Genomic DNA, 23882 nt, shown 5'->3' on the forward strand with positions numbered 1-23882 from the left:
CTTTAGCCATTCACGCATCTTTTCATCCTACATAGTTGTGTTTATCTTTATACTATATACCTCTTTACTTCTGTGTGCATCCTCTTTGGTTTGAAGCTGGCACAGTACTTACCGTAGAATATCTTTGGCTTCCCTCTGACAACCAAGCCTCCATCCTTGCTACCCTCCCCGTTTTCCTTTCCCTGTTGCTTCATAACCTGGGTTGTGAGTAACTGAATCTACTTTCCCTTCTTCCCTTTCTTTCCCCTCTCTCCTCCCTGATGAAGGAACATTTGTTCTGAAAGCCAGGAACGTAAATTTTCGGTTTTGTTTTTGTGTATCTATCGGCTGTACTGAGCTGAGGTAAGTGCTGGCCAGCCCCTCTATCTCTTTGTTAGTATTTGTTTTAAAATTTTAATACATCCAGTATTAACATATGGCTCAGAAAGATGGACAGTGACAACAGTGTTAAAAACTAATTGGATGTTTTGAACAATATACGTTAATCAATATCTATGAGGTGACATGAAGATGGAGGGTGGTGTACACGATATAATTTTGAACTTTACAGATTGTATGAAGATCTTGAAATCATGAAATTCATTAAAATAAATGACCCAAATGGGACAGTCGCGTTTTTTTGCATGGTGCCAAACCCAGTGGGATGAAGCAGCAGGGGGAAAACCAACATGCAAGAAGGTTTATAAATTATTGGTGTGGGACGAATGGAATGAGGTCATAGAGCATGTCTAGGCCAAACAACAGCAGCAGCAGCAGCAGCAGCAGCAGCAGCAGCAACAACAACAACAACAACAACAACGATACCTCCTTCAGCCTGTTGCAGGATGTCTGCTTTCAGATGTTTCATGTTATACAGGCCAATGGCCACCTTTCACATGCAGCATAAAATGTGATTAACCTGAAAAGTCAATAGACATCTAATTGTGTTATTGACATGCAAATTCCACCTTTGTCACCATTGTAGAGCAGTTGTATGGGTGTCTGAACCAGGCACCAGCTGCAGAGGTCCATAAACAGCAACATTAACTGAATGGTTGTCGAGGAAACGCTGTTGATTGCTGCTTGGTTCATGTGAGATGTCAGCTGCTCAACAGCTGCATATCTATTCCCCCATACACATGTATGCAGCTGTTACCCCCGTCATCTATGGCCCATGGTGTACTATAGCTGCCTTGGTGCCAGTTTTGGATAGCACCCTTTTCCCATGCACAGTATACTTCAATCACAGCATCATACAAAAAGTTTACAAATTTACTCGTTTTGGAAATCGTTCTACCCTTGCCCCAAAAGCCAATGATGATGCCCTTCCGGATATCAGATAAATCACTTCATTTCTGTATTATGACAACGACTGCACTGTTTTCCGCATCCCCCCTTCAACAACACACTTTATATACCCTCCACTGCTAGTGCTGTCACCTACTGTGTGTGGGGGGGTCATTGTACGCTGATGTCTAATATTGGTGATGGTCACCTTAATGCGGTGGGACAGTGTACAATAATGCACTTATAAGTTGCTGTTCTACATGTTACAAGAGTTACGAAGTTCAGTTCCTTTAGTTACAACATCCTCGTTTTTCACAAAAATAGGAATCGTAAGCCGTATTCTGACATACAGTAATTATAAAATTTTCACAAAATCTTGCATTTCTGTAAGTTTACAATGTTTTTCCAAACCAAGAAGTAAAAAGAATGCCACAATGTTTTTACACTTCATACATATCAAGGTGCTTTTCCTACGCAAACACAACTCTCACATATGATTGCAATCTATGGTTGCTGAGGCCAGTGGCCTCAGCAGCCAGACTCTTCATGCGTGCAAGAGTTGCATTGGCGTGAGTGTGCGTGTAGGTTGTCTATTTTCCCATCAAGGCCTTTATAGCCAAAATCTCACTTTCTGACAGTTTTTTTGTGCCTATGCACAACTCAGCATCTCCCCTATAAGGTGAGTAGCAACTCTCCTTTTATAACATTGTTACATTCGATCCAGGATTTTACATGGTTTGCTCTGTGGGAGACTAGGGATCTCAATTTGAAGCTCCATTAGTGCATTAGCGATCTTACTATTTTCTCTACTGAATCACTTGTGTGTGTGTGTGTGTGTGTGTGTGTGTGTGTGTGTGTGTGTGTGTTGGACAGAAAATAAAATTTCACTGTTCATTGCTACAACGTTCATTATCTTCATCCAGAATGCAAATGGCCATCTCCTTGTTTGCCTCTTTGCAGGTATAATATCAAACCATCTGGTCTATTTTACCTACTCCAGCCTCTGTGGAGCTATAGAACTTCATTATACCTGGATCTTTTTTGAGCGAGTTTGATCAATGTCTTTGTCATGATGCATTGTGCTAATGAGAACTACTGACTTTCTCTCTTTTTGGAAACATAATTCACCATTGTGATATCACCTATAAAGGCAAATAATGAGGAATTCATTGCTCTTGAAATGGATGATTTCACTTCATTGGGGATTTCTGGTTTATTTTGTTTTATTGTCCCCACCATTGTAATTTGCTTCTGAAGCATGTCTTCTCCCAGCTGTATACTAGTGACAAAGTTGTCAACAGTAATATTTATGGATGATCCAATACTTTTAGCAAGATCTTTCACCACATTCAATCCACATTCTTTTTTACGGTTTCATGTAGCTAGCTTCCCACGTACACAATTCCATCTGCAGCATCACATTACTAAAGTATCTTTCTGCCATAGTTTGTGGGTTTGATGTATCCTGGAGAAAGTCGAACTTTCACAGACTGGAATAGCTGTTCAGCAACTGTGAACAAATTAGGAATCCTCCTGTTTCTACATTTGTCGAGAACCAGTTCCCATTTATAGTGAATCGATGTAAGTTTGCTATCTAAAGATTGATCTTCACAGCTGCACCTATCATCAAATCTGTTTACTCAGATTATGGCTTTATATGTAGGATTTGCCTTTCCATTCAAATATAAGCCTCTTAAAGGGACATCCAAACTCTTCTCAATCCCAGCACACAGTAAAAGTAAAGAAAACCGTCCATTTTAACGTGTGAAATGTTTCTCCATGTTTTACCATGAGGAATCACCACTTTTTGCCTTTTATATTTGTGCAGTTTATAACTTCATCTAGTATTTCCTTCGACATGAGATAGTCACAGACATCCTTAAGTTTACAGGTTTTCAATACACAAACTAGACCAGTTGCCTTCTTTAGGATAATGCGAAGAAGTGTGCAAGAACTTGCAGGAGGATCTAAAATTAAATGGTTCCATTACGAATAATGTATGTGATGGCATCTCCGAGTATTTGATGTGGAACTTCAATTTCAGCCTCCAATGAACTAATATTATCTGAAGTACTGTGCTCTTCCAGAACATTCACATCAATATGTATGAAGTTTAATTCTTCACTATCTCTATCTTTAAAAATACATACTTCTTCACAAGAATCGGCTACTTCAAGCCACTGAGTGACAACACTTTCGAAATTAGCCGCAACTGTACATACTGACTTTGTTAAAAAAAAAAAAAAAACAAAAAAACAAAAAAAAAATATGCATGTCACTACTAACAGGTGATGCAAAACTAACAACTCAAGATGGTAACAATACTGGCATTGGGGCAACATACAAACTAAACTAACTGTGACAGTAACAATAGCAACAAAGAGCAATGATACTGTGCAACAATACAGCATGCGGCTGCAAAATGCTGGAAGATATACTGACCTCTCAAATACAAGTGACTCATTTTTTCTCTTATAAATAGCATTACCGCTGTTGCTAACATAACTGCCTCTACCGTAATTATTGTTGAATTAATTGCTGCTTGTAAACAAGTGTAGAAGTCGATATGGAATGGAGAACATGTTCAACTGTAAGGGAGGGGGCAGGGGGGGGGGGCCCCTCTGAGGCCCTGCATATGCATTAACAGTATTTTGCAAATATTTTGAATTGTACAAAAACACTGAAAAAAATTAGCTCAGACTCAACAAGAGGGATGTCAAAGGGTAAGTGGGAGGTTGCTGGAAAGGAGTTTGAAATCAAGTCAAGAATTACAGGATATTTTAAAAAGTAAGATCTTAAGGCCCTCCAAGGCCCTGTGTATACATTGTGCGGTTAATTATATACATGTTAGGTTACTGTACTGTAACTATATTCAGAATATCAGAGCAGTATGTGGCTGTCAGTTTACCTGTACCACAATTACAGTAAACGAGACTAAATGGCAATGAACAGTAGTTCACACAGTGCCTAAATGTACTGAAGTGTGTGAACTGCAAATTTGGTGTAGAATAGATTGACAATAGCCTTCTTTCCACAACCACTTTTAACAGCCAGTTTCAACGGAGGCGCAGTTACTAAGGGCAATCTGAATGTTTACTCCACATTAGGCTACTGCAGAACAACACTGTGGTTGTACACTGCCCGTCAATTGGTATTTGGCATTTTCAGTATCTGATCTGTGGACACAATGTCATGCATCTGACCTTTTAAATCCCTGAAATTTCTGTAGTTGTGAACAGGCTAAACATTTAACCAGTGCGTAATTACATATATTTAATTATCTATAGTGGTCCAAAACAAGTTAATAAAATCTAACAATAGTGTTTTTCTTTCTGTGAAATACACTGTCTCGCCAGATCATGTTTGTATCAAATAAGAATTAGATAAGGACTGAAAACTGAGACCTCAAAAGAAGTTTTGCCATAGCATCAGAACTACCGGATGTCTGATCAAATTTTAAATGAAATGAAACTGACATGTTACAGAAACACTACAGTGATGCATGATGGAAAGAACAATACATCTCAGAATTCCAGTTACAGCTCAACAAAACATTACAATGCAAACATTCAAACTTCTAGCATGTTTTAAAAATCCACTTACTACCTGCACCATCATTCTGTGTGTTACACTGATCCAAAATCCAGTCTGTTCCGCATGCTACTGTCCAACAATATACCTTCCTCAGCACAACTGAATATTATAACAATGGCTGCACAGACGAGTCATGGGTTTAGCTTAAAAGGTACGTGTGCAATATGAATATTTGGTATTAATTTAATGAAAATGTCAAGGCACTTCAAGTTAACCATGTGATAGTGTTTCCTGATATCTATAATTTGTAAATCTATGAAAACTGGCTTGCAAAATTTCTAAAAGTATCATTTTCGAATGGTCTTACCAGTTGGATTTCCAGGATTGATGATCACAATGGCACGAGGGTTACACATTTTTTTAGCCTCAGCTATGGACCGTTTCAGTTCAGTTACATCTAAGCCCCAGCCCTTGGCTTCATCAAGGTAATATGGTACCTGAAATATTTACAGTTACTCGCACGACTAACCTGGCTATAGGTCATAAAAAGTACTTGACATTCAGAGAATGTGAAAGAAAAGTTAATTATACTGACCTGCGCTATGTTAAATTCTGAAAGAGTAGCAGAGTACAATGGATACTGAGGAATTGGAATCATGACACCAGGTCTCTTCCCATTTACTTCTGCTATCAATAACTTCATCACTGACTGAAACATTATTCAAAACATGTAAGTAAATTGCTGCTGCCTTTAGCTATTGTCAACTAAGGGAAAAATTATTTGTAAAACAAGGTACGCCAATTTATGACTACTGTGTTCAACAATAACACTGAACTCCACTTATAATTTGTTACAATTCAAACAATTTAACAAAAAAGATAGGCTGTTCAGTCACCTTTATGCCTTCAGAGGCACCAGCTGACAAAATAACATTCTCCCAACAGCTTGGAATACCATCTCTCCTCTCTATGTATTCAGCTACATGTCTCCTGATAATTTCAATTCCCGGAGAATCAGAATATGACCCTTTAAACAGAGAATAGTTGAGAAAGAGCAGAAATCTGCAACGGATAAAATGCCATGGGCTACAGCAGCCAATCCAATTTATTCAGTCTTGAAGTAATACTAACCAACACTGCCACCTCTGCAACCAGCCAGAATTTCTTTTGCTCGACACTTCACATCACTGGGATACTTAGGATCATCAAATAATACTGGATAAGAGACCAGAGAAAGCACCTGAAATAAATAATTCACTGAAAGGACAACATATATATATACACCATACGTCTTGTATTACTGCACATGGTGATTCATTTTAAAATTTTCTTATGATTAACTCACAGTTACAAAACTCACCTGCCTAATAAATGTAATAGGCACCTGTCCCATGGCATGGCAGTCACCAATGTTAGCTTTAATAACTTCAGTAAATGGTTTCTTTACACCCTAGAGACACAGAAGCAAACAGAGGATATAATACAAACACAGAAGTTTCTTACAATTTGAAAATTCTTAACTGCAAAGCACCCCACAGTCTTTATACAGTAGTTGTGCTTTCAGGCAGACAGACAAAATTATTAACATTCTACAATTTTGAGCATGAAAAATAAAACAAATGAAATAGTCACACAAGGTGGTGGTTAATAAGAATATTGCACAGTAGAACACCCATAAAATTGTTTTCAAAAGCTTTTTAACACAATCAGTAGTTTTATTGTGTCCTCCTGTAAAGCAGTTTCATCCCATACAGATTATGCGACAGTATCAACCTATGGAACAAGTGCAAGTTGCTGAAGTTTCTGTATTTCAAGAGGAGGGCAGTATGAGAAATATGCGAGAGAAGTTACAATGAAAATTTTGTTTTGGAATGTATTCAAACATTCTCTTCCAGCACAAGTTGGTTTGAGGCTGTTTATTTATTACCCTCACTTGGGCTATCTGACCTGTCCAATCTAAAGTTATGCCTACGATCTTTGGAATCGAGAAAGCTACAGATATTTGCTGATTGAGTGCACAGTCCATGTTTGTAATCTTTTAATGTTAAATTGCTACTCACCGTATAGAGAAGACAATGAGTTCCACACAGGCACAACAGAAAGATTGCTAAACATCTAAGCTTTCACCTCAGCAATGTCATGTGGCTTCTATTGTGAAAACCTCATCATGACAGATTATCCATCATCTTTCACCATAACGCATTATCCACCAAACAACAACGTGATTAGCCAACTGCTGCAAACACACCACCATCCAGACAAACAAGCCAGTGCTGCGGTCCGTTTGATTACTCAGTTTATCTTAGACTACATAACTTCCCGTGAGAAAGTATAGTTAAGTCATTGTAGCTCCGGGTGGGCAGGAACATTGCTAGGTAAATAGACTGGTGTCCAATCCAAATTAAAGCAACAAACTATTATTCCCCCTTCCTGCAACTAATTCGTTATATAATCAGGCAAACTGGTTGGCATTCTGGTCAATGGACAACCACGCCAAAGATGCCACCAGGAAACCTATGAAATGGGATAGTGTTTGCCGAGTAGTCCCACGTCCGCAATCGATGTGTACACAGTGACAGACAGTGCAGTGTGACACAGAGAAGACTGTCTACCACACTCTCTGCAGTGGAGGGCCATGGGAGGAATGGAAGCAGGACAGTCAAAAACTGATGCGGGCTTGTGGCTTAACGTGAATCGTTCTATTGTTTTTTGGTGTGGCAACAGTTTGTAAAGACTGAAACTATATCCCAAAGACCAGGCCGGACTGATCACATGTAACATCAGAAAGACAGAACAGTTATTTGGCTGTAAGGGCATGATGGTACCCCCGTAATACTGCAAAGCAACTGGCATCTGACCTCACTGCATCCACGGGACATGCTGTACCAAGGCAAATGGAGTACAGAAGGCTTCGGCAGAGTAGCCTTTATTGTTGGAGACCTGCCGTGTGTGTACCTCTGATGTGTTTTCACAGAAGGGAATGTCTGGAGTAGAGTTAACATGCTACCTGGACGGTCAAACAGTGGGCCAATGTTTTCTCACAGATGAGTTCTGATTTGGTCTGGACAGTGATTCTCATTGTATTTGCATCTGGATGGAATGTGGAACATGATTCTAGGACCCAACCGTTGTGGAAAGAGAGTGATGTCGAAGATGAAACTTAATGGTGTGGGCATGGATTATGTTGACCACTAACACCTCTTCACGAAATTGTGCAGTTAAACAGACAAGGTTTAACTGCTGTCAAGTATCATGACAAGATCTTGGGACCTTATGTGCAGTTGTTGCGAGGTGCTGAGGTCCCAGACTTCGTACTGCTGGACGATAATGCTTGACTTCATTGAGCAAGCGTGGTTGATGTTTTCTTTGAAATGGATGATGTAGCACGCATAGTGTGGCTTGCTCACTCTCCCAGTCTGAATCTTATAGAGCACATCTAGGATGCACTAGGGACATGGGTCGCATCATGTCAGCATCCACCAACCTCTCTCTAAGACTTAGCAGCTCTGCAAGAAGAATGGATGTTATTGCCTCAGCATATGATTGATGACATGATTCAGAGCAGGCTCCACCATTTGTTAGGCCTGTATTTCTGCCAGAGGTTGTCACTCCATACTGAATGCATTCACCAGTTGTCAGAATGTGTAAGTAAGTCCGTTATGTTGGAAAAAATGAGAACATTTTTGTCTACTGTTACACATGTTGCAGTTATTTATGTTCTGAATTTTTTTTTATATTGTTTGCACTTTACTATCACCTGATTATACTGTTTTGTGGTAAAACATAGGCAACCTTGCAAAATTTCGGTTTGTTGGTTTAATTTTGGACACCAGTGTACATCACCACAACATCCACAAGGCACGTATCAACAAACGACTGACTAAAATCAGATGGTGAATGCCTTGAATTCCACACACAAGAACCAAGAAAGAATACAATGTCACATCACCATTGGGGATTTGCAAGCAACGTCATCAGTGATGATGGCTGGAGGAATATTTTGTTAACAAATTAACCAGCACATACACAAGAACTTTAATGCTTGTGGGTAGCAGATAGTATTTCAGAAATGCTGATGGGCATTGCTGCTATCTGTGCAAATACAGAGAGCCATATAACAACACTTCTAAGTGCCAACTGCTGGTTTATCTAGGTTAATTTTCGGCCATCAGATGCAACACACACACACACACACACACACACACACACATATTCAGTTGTGTGTAACAGTCTGTAAGTAGAAATCAACATCACCTTCAACAGAAAATATCTTCCGGTAGCACAGGAAATTTAGTGCTATCTGTTAAATCATATAATCGCATAACAATTATATATTACACATTTCTGGAGACATACAGCAACTATTTGTTCAAATCTTCTAGTAGTTTTGTCAGCAGCTACTTTCTTCCTTACTTTGTGCATTTTGTAACAATATGGCATCAGATTTCTGTATTGTATGAATGTTACGGTATGTACACTTACTTTTTGAGTAGTAAAGCCCAGTACACTGTTCCGGATGGCGAGTGTTCGTAGATGATAGCAACATTAGAATTGCTCTATATACGTGTGATACGATTGCTCCAGTAAACTGTGAACATTAACAATCTCATGGATAGGATGGATGGTAATAAGGTTGTTTGTTGGTGACTTCATTGTCAACGGGAAAGTGTCATCGAGAAGCGACCACAGGAGAACAAATTATTTATGGAATTGCTAACAGGACAATGACAGCTCACTTTAGAGGTGAGTGATTCTTTATTAAAGTGGATGGGTGGTAGAAAAATTCCTGTAATGTTAATAGCAAGATGCTTGTCTCAGTCACATTAATGAAATATCTACATGTAACATTGCAAAACGACATGAAATGGAATTAGAAGCTATGGTCAGCTGTAGCAAAGAGAAATGACCAACTACAGTTCATTAGGAGACTTCTGAGAATGTGGAGCACACCTGCAAAAGTGACTGATTACAGAAAACACATGACTTTCTCGATTACTACTTGAGTGTGTGATACCCACCAAATTAGATTTAAGAATGATCCCATGCAATTCAGAAGCATAACATTTTTGCTTCAATTCATATGCATATAAATGCTTCATGAGCCAGACAGTAATTACTAGGTAGCATAACGCAACAATTTCAAAAAACTTGGTAGGAAGTACGTTTAGAGAACAAATTTTTCATGGAGACCACCCAACCAGCAGTAATGCTCAACTGTTTCTCTCTGGTAAGGACAAAATAAGGGAGACTAGGGCTCATACCAAGGGATACAAGCAGTCTATCTCCCCTCTATTCATCAGCAGAAAAAGAAAGTGAAGACTAGCAATGGTACAATTAAAATGGATTTACTCACTGATGTAATTAACCACGCAGCACATACCCCAGGTAGTTCAAGTGGTCATGCAGTGTCACAAGACTTGCCAGCCCATGGCCAATCGTAAATTAAGTTTTGCAGTCTATTTCACAGAGGTACCAGTAAAAGGTTCAGATGGTGCAGCAATTTTGCGTGCGTGCGTGTGTGTGTGTGTGTGTGTGTGTGTGTGTGTGTGTGTGTGTGTGTGTGTGGTTTTAGGGCACAAAACATCTAAGGTCATAAGCACCCAGTATAGGACCATAGAATGCTGGGACCACAAGGGTAAAAAAACCGTTGCGAGGTCCATTACAAAAAGGAAGAAAAAACAAATCTAAAATATCAAGATGTTCAGAAGAGTATCTACAAGACATTGACACGACACCGGAGTCACCAGGTAGAAATCAAATCTGTTGTGTCATATTACTGCTATTTAAAAAACTTAAAACGCGAGCCACAGCTCGCACCTCATCCGCTAAAATGTCCGCCAAAGTGGGCAGCAACCTGATCCTGAGACGTAAGTGGCTAAAATTGGGGCAGAGGATCAGAAATGTTTGACTTAATTGCTGGCTACAGAAAGGACAGCTGGGTGCAGGGTCGCCTCTCAACAAGTGGCGGTGACTAAAGCGGCAGTGCCCTATTCGCAAACGAGCTAACATGACTTCCTCAGGGCGAGACGGCTGGGAAAAAGTCTACCAGGCTGTTGGGAGAGGTTTGACTTTTCTGAGTTTGTTCCCATGAAGGGAGCACCAATGGTTATGCCAAAGTGAAGTGATACACCAACAGAGAAAAGTACAAACATCTTACAAGGTAACAGAGTAAGAGGTGGGCCAACCGAGATGGACTGTGGCCTTGGCTGCAGCATCAGCAGCGTCATTCCCAGGCACACCAACATGGCCAGGAACCTACATGAATATTACTTGGGCTCCCCCCATCCAGGAACAAATGGAGGCACATCTGGAGCCATCAAACGATTGGGTGGACTAGATCGGGATCATCTAGACTCTAAATGGCACTGAGGGAGTCAGAGCGGATCACACGGCGAGTGAGCTGGTGCCTCCGGACGTAGTGAACAGCCCGATAGAGGGCAAAAAGCTCTGCTGTACAAACTGTGCACTGGTTGAGGTGCCAGTATTGAAACTTACCAGCCCCGACGACAAAAGCACAGCCAACACCTTAGGTGGACATGAACCATCAGTGTGCAACAAAAATATGTGATCGGCAAGTTGTGAGCAAAGTTCGAGAAATTTGCAGCGATAGGTCGGCTTGGGAGTCGAATCCTTCGGGGATGAGCTGATGTCAAAACAAACACCAACCTGTGTCTGAAGCCAAGGTGGTGAAGGGCTCTCCCCCATTTGGAAAGTGGCAGGAAGTGTGAACTGCAGCTGCTGAAGCAGGTGATGAAAGCGGGTGCCAGGAGGCCGCAGAGAAGAAAAGTACATCTCATACTGGCGGTCACGAATTTCATCAAGAAGAAGGGTCAAAGGTTGGGTGGCCTGGCATGGAAGAAAGCCGACATGCATACCTACTGAGTAGGATATCGTGCCAGTATGACGGTGGTAGTTCACCGACTTCTGCCTAGAAACTCTCAACTGGGCTAGTACAGAAGGCACCAGAGGCGAGACGGATCCCCAATGGCGTAAGATAGACGGCCGTGCATCCCTGCTACAAGTGACACATTTGGCCGCGTTTTTATATGACATGCTGGTATGATTGAACTGCTGGAATTTATAACACCTCAAGTGATTGGGAATGTAACGGTGCACAGAGATGACTTCATAGCCTGCCTTTATCTTGGTGTGAAGTGTTAACCTATTGAAAGTCAGGAATAATGTGAGAGTGGGCACCAAATCGGCAGCTTCCTTCTTCACAGCTCTATGAACAGTAGTAACGCCTTGACCCAATACATAATTAGTTATTTCATCCTCCATCAAGCTATCCAACAGCCGGGTGTAGACAACATTGCAGGACGAGTTAAGTGTCCTGTGAGCTTACACTTTAATAGGATAAAATTTGTGGGGGGTTCGGGCCTTGAGAAGGTTCTGGGTCTAGAGAGCACTATCAATTTCAGAAAGAAGCTTTCCATTGCGGAGACAGGGCAGGCGATGCCATCTACGCCTTTTTGTATAACAAAAGGAGTTTACAGAAGCAAAAGTCTGGTTTTTGTCTAAACGTGAGACTACAAGGTATTGAGGCGCAACAGTTAGAGACATTGAGGCAGGAGCCTCATTCCACTTTAATGGGAAACCCTCTGCGAAAGAGAAGGAAAATCAGTCATTGGGAAGAAGTCCCACATGATCGCCAGCGTCTCTGATGGCGTGCTCCTTCCAGCAGGGGCCCTCCAAAGGGGAGGCCCCTCACTCAGGTGATTGTTCACACCTTAGGCCACACATTCTGAATGACAGACGGAGGGACCAATAAGCAGAGGAGAAAGGTAACAGCTCAGACAATCACCCATCCCTGGGCCTGCCTTGTATCAGGGGGTACGTGCAGGCCCTACATGCCAAGTCGTGTTAAATGCATGAGTGGCTATCAGGCACACACAGGGAGGAGAAGAAAAGATAACAGGGAATGGAAACAATAAAGGATAGTCTCAAACACCAAAGCAGAAGAAAAAGAGAGCAGCACAAGGAAAACTGAACAAGGAAAGAGGCAGCAGGGAAAGGGCGCCCCGGCGTAAGGGCAGTGCGGGGAGCGGGCGCCCCGGCGTAAGGGCAGTGCGGGGAGCGGGCGCCCCGGCGTAAGGGCAGTGCGGGGAGCGGGCGCCCCGGCGTAAGGGCAGTGCGGGGAGCGGGCGCCCCGGCGTAAGGGCAGTGCGGGGAGCGGGCGCCCCGGCGTAAGGGCAGTGCGGGGAGCGGGCCCCCCGGCGTAAGGGCAGTGCGGGGAGCGGGCCCCCCGGCGTAAGGGCAGTGCGGGGAGCGGGCGCCCCGGCGTAAGGGCAGTGCGGGGAGCGGGCGCCCCGGCGTAAGGGCAGTGCGGGGAGCGGGCGCCCCGGCGTAAGGGCAGTGCGGGGAGCGGGCGCCCCGGCGTAAGGGCAGTGCGGGGAGCGGGCGCCCCGGCGTAAGGGCAGTGCGGGGAGCGGGCGCCCCGGCGTAAGGGCAGTGCGGGGAGCGGGCGCCACGGGAAAAGAGCAGTGCGGGGAGCGAGCGCCACGGGAAAAGAGCAGTGCGGGGAGCGAGCGCCACGGGAAAAGAGCAGTGCAGGGAGCGAGCGCCACGGGAAAAGAGCAGTGCAGGGAGCGAGCGCCACGGGAAAAGAGCAGTGCAGGGAGCGAGCGCCACGGGAAAAGAGCAGTGCAGGGAGCGAGCGCCACGGGAAAAGAGCAGTGCAGGGAGCGAGCGCCACGGGAAAAGAGCAGTGCAGGGAGCGAGCGCCACGGGAAAAGAGCAGTGCAGGGAGCGAGCGCCACGGGAAAAGAGCAGTGCAGGGAGCGAGCGCCACGGGAAAAGAGCAGTGCAGGGAGCGAGCGCCACGGGAAAAGAGCAGTGCAGGGAGCGAGCGCCACGGGAAAAGAGCAGTGCAGGGAGCGAGCGCCACGGGAAAAGAGCAGTGCAGGGAGCGAGCGCCACGGGAAAAGAGCAGTGCAGGGAGCGAGCGACACGGGAAAAGAGCAGTGCAGGGAGCGAGCGACACGGGAAAAGAGCAGTGCAGGGAGCGAGCGACACGGGAAAAGAGCAGTGCAGGGAGCGAGCGCCACGGGAAAAGAGCAGTGCAGGGAGCGAGCGCCACGGGAAAAGAGCAGTGCAGGGAGCGAGCGCCACGGGAAAAGAGCAGTGCAGGGAGCGAGCGCCACGGGAAAAGAGCAGTGCAGGGAGCGAGCGCCACGGGAAAAGAGCAGTGCAGGGAGCGAGCGCCACGGGAAAAGAGCAGTGCAGGGAGCGAGCGCCACGGGAAAAGAGCAGTGCAGGGAGCGAGCGCCACGGGAAAAGAGCAGTGCAGGGAGCGAGCGCCACGGGAAAAGAGCAGTGCAGGGAGCGAGCGCCACGGGAAAAGAGCAGTGCAGGGAGCGAGCGACACGGGAAAAGAGCAGTGCAGGGAGCGAGCGACACGGGAAAAGAGCAGTGCAGGGAGCGAGCGACACGGGAAAAGAGCAGTGCAGGGAGCGAGCGACACGGGAAAAGAGCAGTGCAGGGAGCGAGCGACACGGGAAAAGAGCAGTGCAGGGAGCGAGCGACACGGGAAAAGAGCAGTGCAGGGAGCGAGCGACACGGGAAAAGAGCAGTGCAGGGAAAGAGCGATACAGGGAAAGGACAGTATAAGGAAAGAGCAGTACAACAGAGAAGAGACGTACAAGTAAACCAACGCAAATGAACTTCAAGAGCCCATGGAGGCAGGAGACATCTCCCCAAGAGAGGGGAAAAGGACGGAAGATGAGGAGACAAACGCAGCACTGAAAGAGAAGCAGTGCTGTGAAGAGCTGGGGACCTGTGGTCGCCAAGCATTTACTCACCAAAGAGCAGTGAGCTCCCTGGTGTGTGTGTGTGTGTGTGTGTGTGTGTGTGTGTGTGTGTGTGTGTGTGTGTGTGTGTGTGTGTGAACATATTATTGCTTCGTTCGCTCCTTTCTTAACTATGGGCTATGGGATTCTTTTCTGGCGATCAAAGGCACAAAATAAGGATACTGAAAAGAGGCACAAGAATGACATCTAAAAATAGACAGGGTTCACGCAAGGATCTGTTTAATATTCTGGGTATCCTTCCTGTGCGAAATGAGTACATCTGTTAATCTGTTGTGCGTACCATGAAAAACTATTAGTTAAGTCAGCACGACTTCCATTTCAAGGATCAGGCTACTAGCTGTTCCCAAGTTGCAAACAAAAGCATTTCCATCTTTTCTCACGTCTTCCAATATCTCTCTTCCTATTCAGCCAATACTACCGTCTAAATCTTTGTCATATAACTTTGTTAATAATTATTTCTTCCACTTGATTCCCACTTGTATTTATTACAATGTGTGTAGTTTTGTAGAGACTTTTCATTATCTCTATTGGGAGATAAGAATAGCAACATTCAGACAATCTTGCAGGGCTATCACAGCTCACATGGTCAAAACCCTCCTCAAGGTTGAAAAAGGTCATACAGGTCTCTATATATTAAATTCTGTCTGTTTTTCTATAATGTTCCCAGTAAAAAAGATATACAGTGCATGAACAACCTGAGGTGAATCCATTTATGTTGTTCACAAATTACAGCTTCAGTAATATTTGTCAAGTGGTTATTTATTGTCATTGAGTAGAGTTTGTGTTCCGTGCTTAGAGAAGGCAGCCATTAGTCAGTATTTTACTGATAGTTCTAAAGCTAATTATAGAACAAAAGCCAGTCTGGATTAACATTTACCAAGGGGAAAAAATAAAACATTAACAAACTGAAGTGCGTAATAATTTGTCCAAGGAGAGGAAAAAGATTACTAAAATATATCTATTTAAAATGCAGTTTAAACATATTTCATAAGTAATGTGTACTACAAAATTAAAGCTTATTTAATAAAAGAAGTGCAGCAACAACAATTTGTCACATTACAATGTGTGAGCACAATTTAATGCTTTTGCAAGCACTGTGTACAGGGAGGAGAAGGAGACATGTGTTCACACAGTCACCAGTGGGCAGCCTTTTATTTTTGTTGTATTATATAACAAATCCTGTGTCACAGCTAAATGTAACTTGGAGGAATGAATAAATAAATTAACAACAAATCCCATGTAAGACAATCTACACAAAGCAAATGAAACCTACATTCCCTAGCAGAAGCTGTCACTGTGAAAGACATTAGATAAGTCAGACCATATGCCAAAGTTTTTCTTAGTATGAGGGTACTGCACAGTTTCTTGCTGGGAAAATTAGTTCACTGACAAAACACAAATAGCAAAAAATTTTGTTCAAGATGCAGACAAAAAAATGTAAGTCCTAAAAAAATGAAGTGTATAATACCTTAAAGCATAAATAGATAATGACGAACAAATGATTGAAAACGTCAATTGGTACAGATTTGTAGCTACCTTTCTGAGAGTCAACGATTCCAGCACGAGCACTGGGCGTGTCAGATTTTGAATGTAAACCATTCCAAAGCTGGTTTGCGAATGATGGGGCATAGTCCCTCAAGGAAACGTGCTGGGCCCAACACTGTTCTTAAAATATATTTATGATTTTGCCCGCAGAATCAAACACGATGGAACGGTTCCGTCTGTCGCTGACAATAGCAATCTACTCAATTACAGATCACCAAGTATAATGAGGGATAAAGCTGAAGAAAAACTTTTATATGTTTGCAGGTGTATAGAAAAGAACAAAAGTCTTCCTGAAAAAAAAAGAAAAAAACAACAGTATTCGTTTTCATATAGGCAGGCAGTCACTCAGTAACCACATTCTGCAAGATAAAGATGAAATTGCAGAATCAACTTCCAGAGATAAATGGTGATTTACAGATGAAGGGGACTAAGCACCTTACTGTCTTTGATAGTGAATAGTTTTACCATGCTATGCACTTCAAATAATGACTTCAGTGTGTAGCAGCTCATGGAGTAGAACAACATAGTTTGTTTATGTCCGTCCATAATTAGTTATGGCACATCTGTCTAGGGAACAAGTAAATATAATATACAAACAATCTTTTAAGGAAAAAAGGCGTATACTGATTATAACATGTAGTGGCAGGAGAACTGTCTGCTCTGATTGATCGAGTCTATGGTAATACTGACAGTTTTTCCATGAATAGATTTTACTAGTACTGGTTTACATACAGAAAGACATTTATGAATACCCAACAAAGAGATCTCTACATGGACATGGAACCAAACTGATCCAGCCGCCTTACCATACATCTCAACGGAAAAAAGTGCTGTATAAAATCACAGAACAAAGTTCCACAAGGGATGAAAGACTATTTTTAAAATACATGCCTTCAGGCATATCCTAAAAACTTATCCATCAGAAAAGCTTTTTGATACTATCATGTATTACCTGAAACAAAATATAAATTACACTGATAACAATGCTAATGATTAACTGCTATAATTACACAGTGTCCTACGATACCTTTATTTAACAAAATAGGGAAACATGCTGCACAAGTAAAACCAACAATGTATGTTGCTATGTATCTAACTTTCTACATTACATGCATTTGGCTTGGCAACATTCATACAGTTCATGTTATCTATGAATGAATGGATAGATACACAAAAGAATAAATATACAAACCTAAATGAAAGTAAATAAATGCCACAGTATAAATCAAGATTTCAATGACAAACACTACTATCAAAGCTGCAGACGAACGAGACACATGAATGACGTCTTTGCAGGATAAGACAACAATTTTAACAGAGACAACAAGAACTTCTAGTTTTTACTTGAAATCTCCTGTTGTCAAAGACTATAATGTGCTGGAGAAATGGAGACTTTCAAATCATTCACAGTTTGTTTTAGGCACAAAAATGAAATCGTCGGTCATGACGACTATTGAAGATTGGACGAACAATTAAGATATTTCAGGTTTCAAGTAATATTACTCTTATATAAATCTTTTATGGTTCTTCCCAAAAAATCAGTTATGCTCATAAGTTCAGCATGAAACACACAAACTTCATATTAGGATTTATGGAACACTAGGTGTGAGAGAATGAAAGGAGAAATCTAATGGCAATGTTAAGATTTAGAATAAAAATTTTCATTTAAAATGTTACACAATATTACAGATAGAATTTGTAAATTATGTAGATGGGAAGTACAAAACAAGAGGTAGTGTACCAGTATCACGACAAAAATTTTTAAGAAATTTGGATAAAAATCGAGCTATGGAAAATCCAGGCTGGAATAATGTCAAAGGATAGATTGTTATTTACCTTATAGCAAAAATATTGAGTTGGAAATAGGCACAACAGAAAGACTGTCAAACAGGTAAGCTTTCAGCCAAAATGGCTTTTTTGCCAAGTGCTTACTTATTTTACAGTCTTTTTGTTGTATCTATCTGCAACTCAACATCTCCACTATATGATGAGTAGTAATCTACCCCTTTCATGAATTTGGATAAACGTTGTGTAGTGGATCCCTCTCGCATTTTTTATCATAAATTAATGATATATGTACATAGTATGCTCAAAAATACTTGAGAGATTTGTCTCTCATCTAACATACGTTTTCTGAATTCACTTCACAATTTGTTTTTTTATGATTTAAAAGTCCATTTACATATGATGATGATGTAAATATCAGGTCAACGGGCTATATAACCCATATCTTAACTATATTGTTACATATTGGATTCCCCCCTTCCCCCATTCCTGTCCCCTCTCAAAATTTTGGTTGTGGTGCCAGACTTATCTGTAGCATGGCCTGAGGTCTAGCTTAGCTTGGAATGTGACAATCTGGTTTTGGTAACAAACTGATTGATAGCAGAGCCTAATGCTTACATCTGTGCCACACTGACAAATGCAAGGGGGGGGGGGGGGGGGGGGGGCAGGGCAGGGAGGGTGGGGCAATAAGTAATGTTTACTGGTCAATTCATTACCAGAAACTATATTTGGCACTCACACTCATTCCTTGGCTTTATCAACTCCAATTATGACTATTCAACCTAACCTAGACCACGGGCTATGCTATAAATCTGTCTGACACCAGAACCAAGATTTCATGGGTCCAATATCACACTGTAGCTGGTATACTTAGGTTCATAGTGATGTTTTGGTGTAGCAGAGCATCCTGATCAAAGCAGAGTCTGCATTATCAGTCCTCTTACTAATAGCTCTAGTCATGCATTGGTGAGCAGCCTTAGCTGTGAATCAAATGTTGCAGGCTATAGAAAACAGAAATCTTGACTTAACCATTTCAAGCATAACAACCGTACATTATTTTTATGTAAAATAGTGCAAACTCAAATTGTGCTACATCCTGAGTAGCTATGTTTATCAGTAGTGGTGTTTAATTCCCCACCTGGCCTTCTCAATCTAAGCTTTGATTAGTTCCACTGACCATTTCAAGCAAATTCTGGAACGTTTCTTTGAATCAGGAACTGACAATCCCCTTCCTCATTCTTTTAGGTGATGAAGTAGGATTGTAGTTAAATATTACTTAGCTATTTAATCATAAGAATGCCAAAACAACCCTGTAAACAAGATTATGGCCAATATCACACCCTGTAATACACCTAAGGTGTATATTCTACCTAACGAAGAGGCTGATTCATTGTGTACTCTCCTAGTATTTCTTAGGCCTAAATGATGCTTTATTTTCGTTAGAGAAGATGAAAACTCTTTACCAGCATCATCATATACAAAGTCATCTGAGCTGCTCTAGGAAAATACTGAACTGCCAAACTGATTGCTTTTGTCAAATCACTGAAAAAGTCAGTTGATGTTTTGGCATTTAAATTTTGCACAATTTGATTTGTGAACCGAAAAATAGCATTCTGAGAGTCACTTTTGAAATCCATATTGAGACATACTATTAAGTACCTTATTTCAGGGTAGGTATATTACTGTTCTTGCAGGCACAATCTTTGTTATTGCCCTCAAGGATGGAATCAGTTGTGAGACTATGAAATAATTAATATCTGCCTTATTATCTCTCTTGTAAAGGGACCCCACAATACCATATTTTAGCTTGCCTAGAGATACATACCATCATGATGATGAAGCGCATATGTGATAAAGATTTTAGTAATTTCAGTTATAAACAACTATATGTCAGTTTTCGTTTTTGAGAGATTTACTACATTAAGAATGTCTTGGGCAGAGCACTGAGAACACACAGTTGTGATCTGCAGATATGTGCTCACTGCTTCTTTTATGTAGCATATTGGTTTATCCCTGTAACTGTATTCATTTCTTATCTATTGCCAGGGTTGATAAATACATCTGTTCATTACTGAATTCCAATTTATTATTATGTTGCCATTCTTTTTAAAAAGTAAATGTCACATTCCATAAGTAATATTCTGGTTCTTAACTGTTCCATGCAGCATTTTAATTTTATTATATGAATTTTGAATTATATTTTTTAAAACCACTTTCCTTAAAGTAGATTGCAATTTTTAAGAAACCCTGGAATTGATGTAACAGTTCATTATTAGCTCGGCAACTATGATAAATGCAAGGTGTGGCACTCAGTAACTCTTGCTTTCAGAGTAAATGCAGTGCACAACAAAATATTCTGAGGTGATTAGCAAGGAGGCATTGGACACAGACCAACATTAGTTCACTAAATGGCTACACAGATTTTTTTAACTGCACAGATCAATCCTAAACATTAATTCTCACTGTGTCTCATGAAAACAATGGCACAGATTGCTACACCTCGCAGTAATTTATGTTCATATACAGGCCATCTCTCTATGATTATTTCTTAAAACATATCAATGAATTTATGTATGGAAAAATTGTGTAACACAGAATAAATGATATTGGCAGTCACTGACATATAACATATTATGGTTACTTTTCATTTCTAAAGGCTTCATATCTCCTTAAAGTGAAGGTATGCAATATTGTTCCCTGGAGCGAGGAGAAGATAGGAGCAAGGGGGGATTACAGTCAGATATAGATGAGCTCTGTACATTAAACATTACTTTTAACTTAAACTGCGTAGTATAAAAAAGATGCGCTAAGATGTTTCAGTACAGCAGAGCTGAGTTAAAAGCCAAAAATCTAATTGCTACGAAAGTTTCTTCTGTTAGCAGCCTACAGCTACTTCATAACACGGACGAAATGTGTGTACGCGGTTTTCTTCTTTAATATGTTAGTTTCAAAACAAAAATTTACATCAACTACAGCACAAGAAATCTCGCAACATGAAGCCCACGGCTTGTCACAATCTATCAACAAAAGTATATTTTACGCAACCCCAAAAAAAACTCCACTATAAATCTATGCGATTTTTTTCCTAATCTTCATCACATTTGTATTAACTTGGTGGTGACGTTTAACCTGCCTTATTCCATCTGTGTACATAAACAATCCTCGATTGTGTCCCTATCATTTCACGATACTCCATGATTACAGAAAACTACGACTTTCAAGTTACAATAGGACTTCGTATCTCATAAGTATCTACGCAAAATTTCCTCTCTTAACTTTAAACATGGAGTAACATTTTCGGCACGCCCACATCAGTGTGAGCAATGATTTACATAATTCCTATGTAACTTCCTTCCCATTTATATGTCATTTACGACACACTGAAGTTAAGTCAGCCTACACTACAAATCCGTGACGATTACAGAGAATAACAGAACACAGGTAGCATACATGTATACTCCAAGCAGCTAAATGTGAGCTGTCAACTTACCTTTTCCAATTCCTTTTCGATTTCCGATGCACGAATAACAAGTGGCCCTCTAACAGCATATTGCATTTCTTTTATGCATGGATTTAATGTTTCTAGCGTCACACATCGTTTAGATTTCGCGCACTTGTTGGAATCGTCGCCGCCCAAGCTGTTGACTGTCGCCATGGTGCGAGGAAAATGAGGTGAAATTGCTCCGGTATCTCTAAATAGTACGATCGGTCTGTTTGCACATTCATTTAGTGGGATAACGTTGCGCGCGATAAGGTACCGCACAGAAAGTAACAGATTGCTTCCAGCCATGGTTGTGCTTATAATTTTAACGCAATGTTACTAATTTCAATCTCCAAAGTTAAGAATTATAACTATATGTAGCAGAAAGGAAGTCGTGCCTAACCTCAACGGATGTATAGCGCGTATAAGGGATCACGTCACTCAACAGATAAATCAGTCTGAAATATTGGGAAATTTACTGATTACTGTTGGATCACTTAAATACAAAATACAGATAAGCAAGCACTGCAATCTATCGTCAATCACCATTAATGCGCGGGTATACTTTTTCGAGATGTCACTTCACCCATATTACAGGTAATTGATCTTACACCCGTAAAAACAGTGCAAGAATCACATTCCCAAATTTATGTCTGAGGACACATCTGGACATGTCAAAGTCCGCACTTGATAACCTTTCTGGCAATGTGCCATCTCCTGCCCTACACAATACTATACTGCGAACACCACTGAAATAAAATCACAGAATAAACTTAAGACTTCCGCGTGTGCTATGAAGCAGAAGAAGTCGGTAATTCAGAAGTCGGCAGTTCAGACATTTCGGAAATGGATGAAATGTATGAGAAAATTTTGCAATGTGTCTTTACAGTTTGTACTATATCCTAAAAGAGTTTAGCCATATTTCACAAGGGTACGAGAAAGTACATTTCCTGCTGCAATATGTTTTTATTCTGTTAATATGCAAGTTGGTGTTTGTGGCCGTAAGTACTTTAGAGTACACAAGACGAGTTTACGCTTCGATAAGGAGTGGGGACACAGGTTACTTTTTAAACCTACCATTATTTACTATTTAGAATAAGAGTGCATGCTGTACGATCATGAAGCTCGCGGGCTTATTTTAGATTCAAAGAATGCGCTAACTTTTGGCCTACGACATCGGTATTACTTTTCAGTAAACCAGTCCTACAACATTTCATTAATGTACAAATGTTTCTGCTGTGTTTGAGTAAATAAAATTATTTAGCTCCTACGAAGAAACATAATAGCACAACTCCAGCTTTTTTTTTCTGTTTTCACAGATGGGAACAAAAGAGTTACGTTGAATAAATGCTGTGTGCCTGCAGCTATTTTTGTATTTTCCATACAATTGAGGTCAGCGATAATTGATTTGATGTGTCTAGTCCACTAGGGAGGTCATAGAATTCGAATATTTCGTCCTATGAATTTTAAGCGTGTAGTGTGAGGGAGAAGATCGTAGAATCTGGATACTTTGACGTATGAATTATAAGCGTGTATGAAAAATATTCCGACATAACAGGCTACAGAGATGCACAGTCACAATGCTACTTCTCTACATACTCGAGTCAGCCAGTTGTCGAGGATATAATTTTCACTACGACACGGACTACGTCAATCATTCCTTAAGGTTGTATGATAGAGCCACTGCTTTCTTCATCCCACATTAATACGTTAAGAGCTAAACACCGGTGTAATTTTAAGTTTTTCACAGTCAGTGCTGTTATTTCTAACAAAAGTTATGCAATTTGTTCTTAGTCAGATTTATCGTGGCAGAAATTTAGTTGCTCAGGCTGCTTGTTGGCTCTACGCAGAGCTGGCGTTAGGATTTTCGGGCGCCCGGTAAGCTTTCTTAGGCTCCTCCACCAAATTTTCATTTTAAACTTTGTTTTTTTTTGGATAAAATCGCAAAATTTTGTGCAACAAATTTTTAAACAATGCCGTTTTTAAGAAAATTTTTTAATGGTCGCAATTTGTATTAATTTGATACACGACAAAATTTTACTGTCTTTCTAGCTTTTTTAGAAGCGACTCTCCTAATCTCAGTGTAACCCAAACAGCGAACTAACTCTGACTGCTGCGATCATATTAATCCAACAAGCCGTTCATACCTCACTGTAGCTGTCAGACCTTTCTTAACTTCTGTGAAAAGCTGTTTGACCCTCTGCTTGGACAACAATGATGGGTAAAATGCAGAAAATCACAACATCTGTTACTTTATATTATAAAGACATTTTTTAAATGCACTTACGAAGAGCATTAAGGAGGCACAGAGGAGCAAGTATCTCAGACCCAAAATTAATTGCACGAATCTATTTTAAGTGCAAAACTTCTTTCAAATCCTGCTTATTAACGTCTATACTGTCCAAAGACGCCATTTTAACGTAACATCATCTAGGCTTGTGTAGTTCCATAAGAAACCAAAT

At 41.0% G+C, this 23882-nt stretch overlaps 1 protein-coding gene across 1 annotated transcript in view; it reads right to left on the reverse strand.

Moving 5' to 3' along the window:
• Positions 1-22167, reverse strand: part of LOC124605753 (alanine aminotransferase 1-like) — a 90172-nt gene extending 68005 nt beyond the window's left edge. Inside the window, exons 1-6 of the mRNA XM_047137637.1 lie at positions 21430-22167; positions 6161-6250; positions 5932-6040; positions 5697-5827; positions 5396-5509; positions 5168-5297 (exon numbers count right to left, since the gene is read on the reverse strand). Of these exons, the coding sequence (XP_046993593.1) occupies positions 5168-5297; positions 5396-5509; positions 5697-5827; positions 5932-6040; positions 6161-6250; positions 21430-21729 (874 nt within the window). The 5' untranslated portion in view covers positions 21730-22167. The remainder of the gene's footprint in view (positions 1-5167; positions 5298-5395; positions 5510-5696; positions 5828-5931; positions 6041-6160; positions 6251-21429) is intronic.
• Between the last annotated feature and the right edge of the window lie 1715 nt (positions 22168-23882).

Source organism: Schistocerca americana, chromosome 3 (assembly GCF_021461395.2).
Source record: "Schistocerca americana isolate TAMUIC-IGC-003095 chromosome 3, iqSchAmer2.1, whole genome shotgun sequence".
Classification (NCBI taxonomy): Eukaryota; Metazoa; Arthropoda; class Insecta; order Orthoptera; family Acrididae; genus Schistocerca; species Schistocerca americana.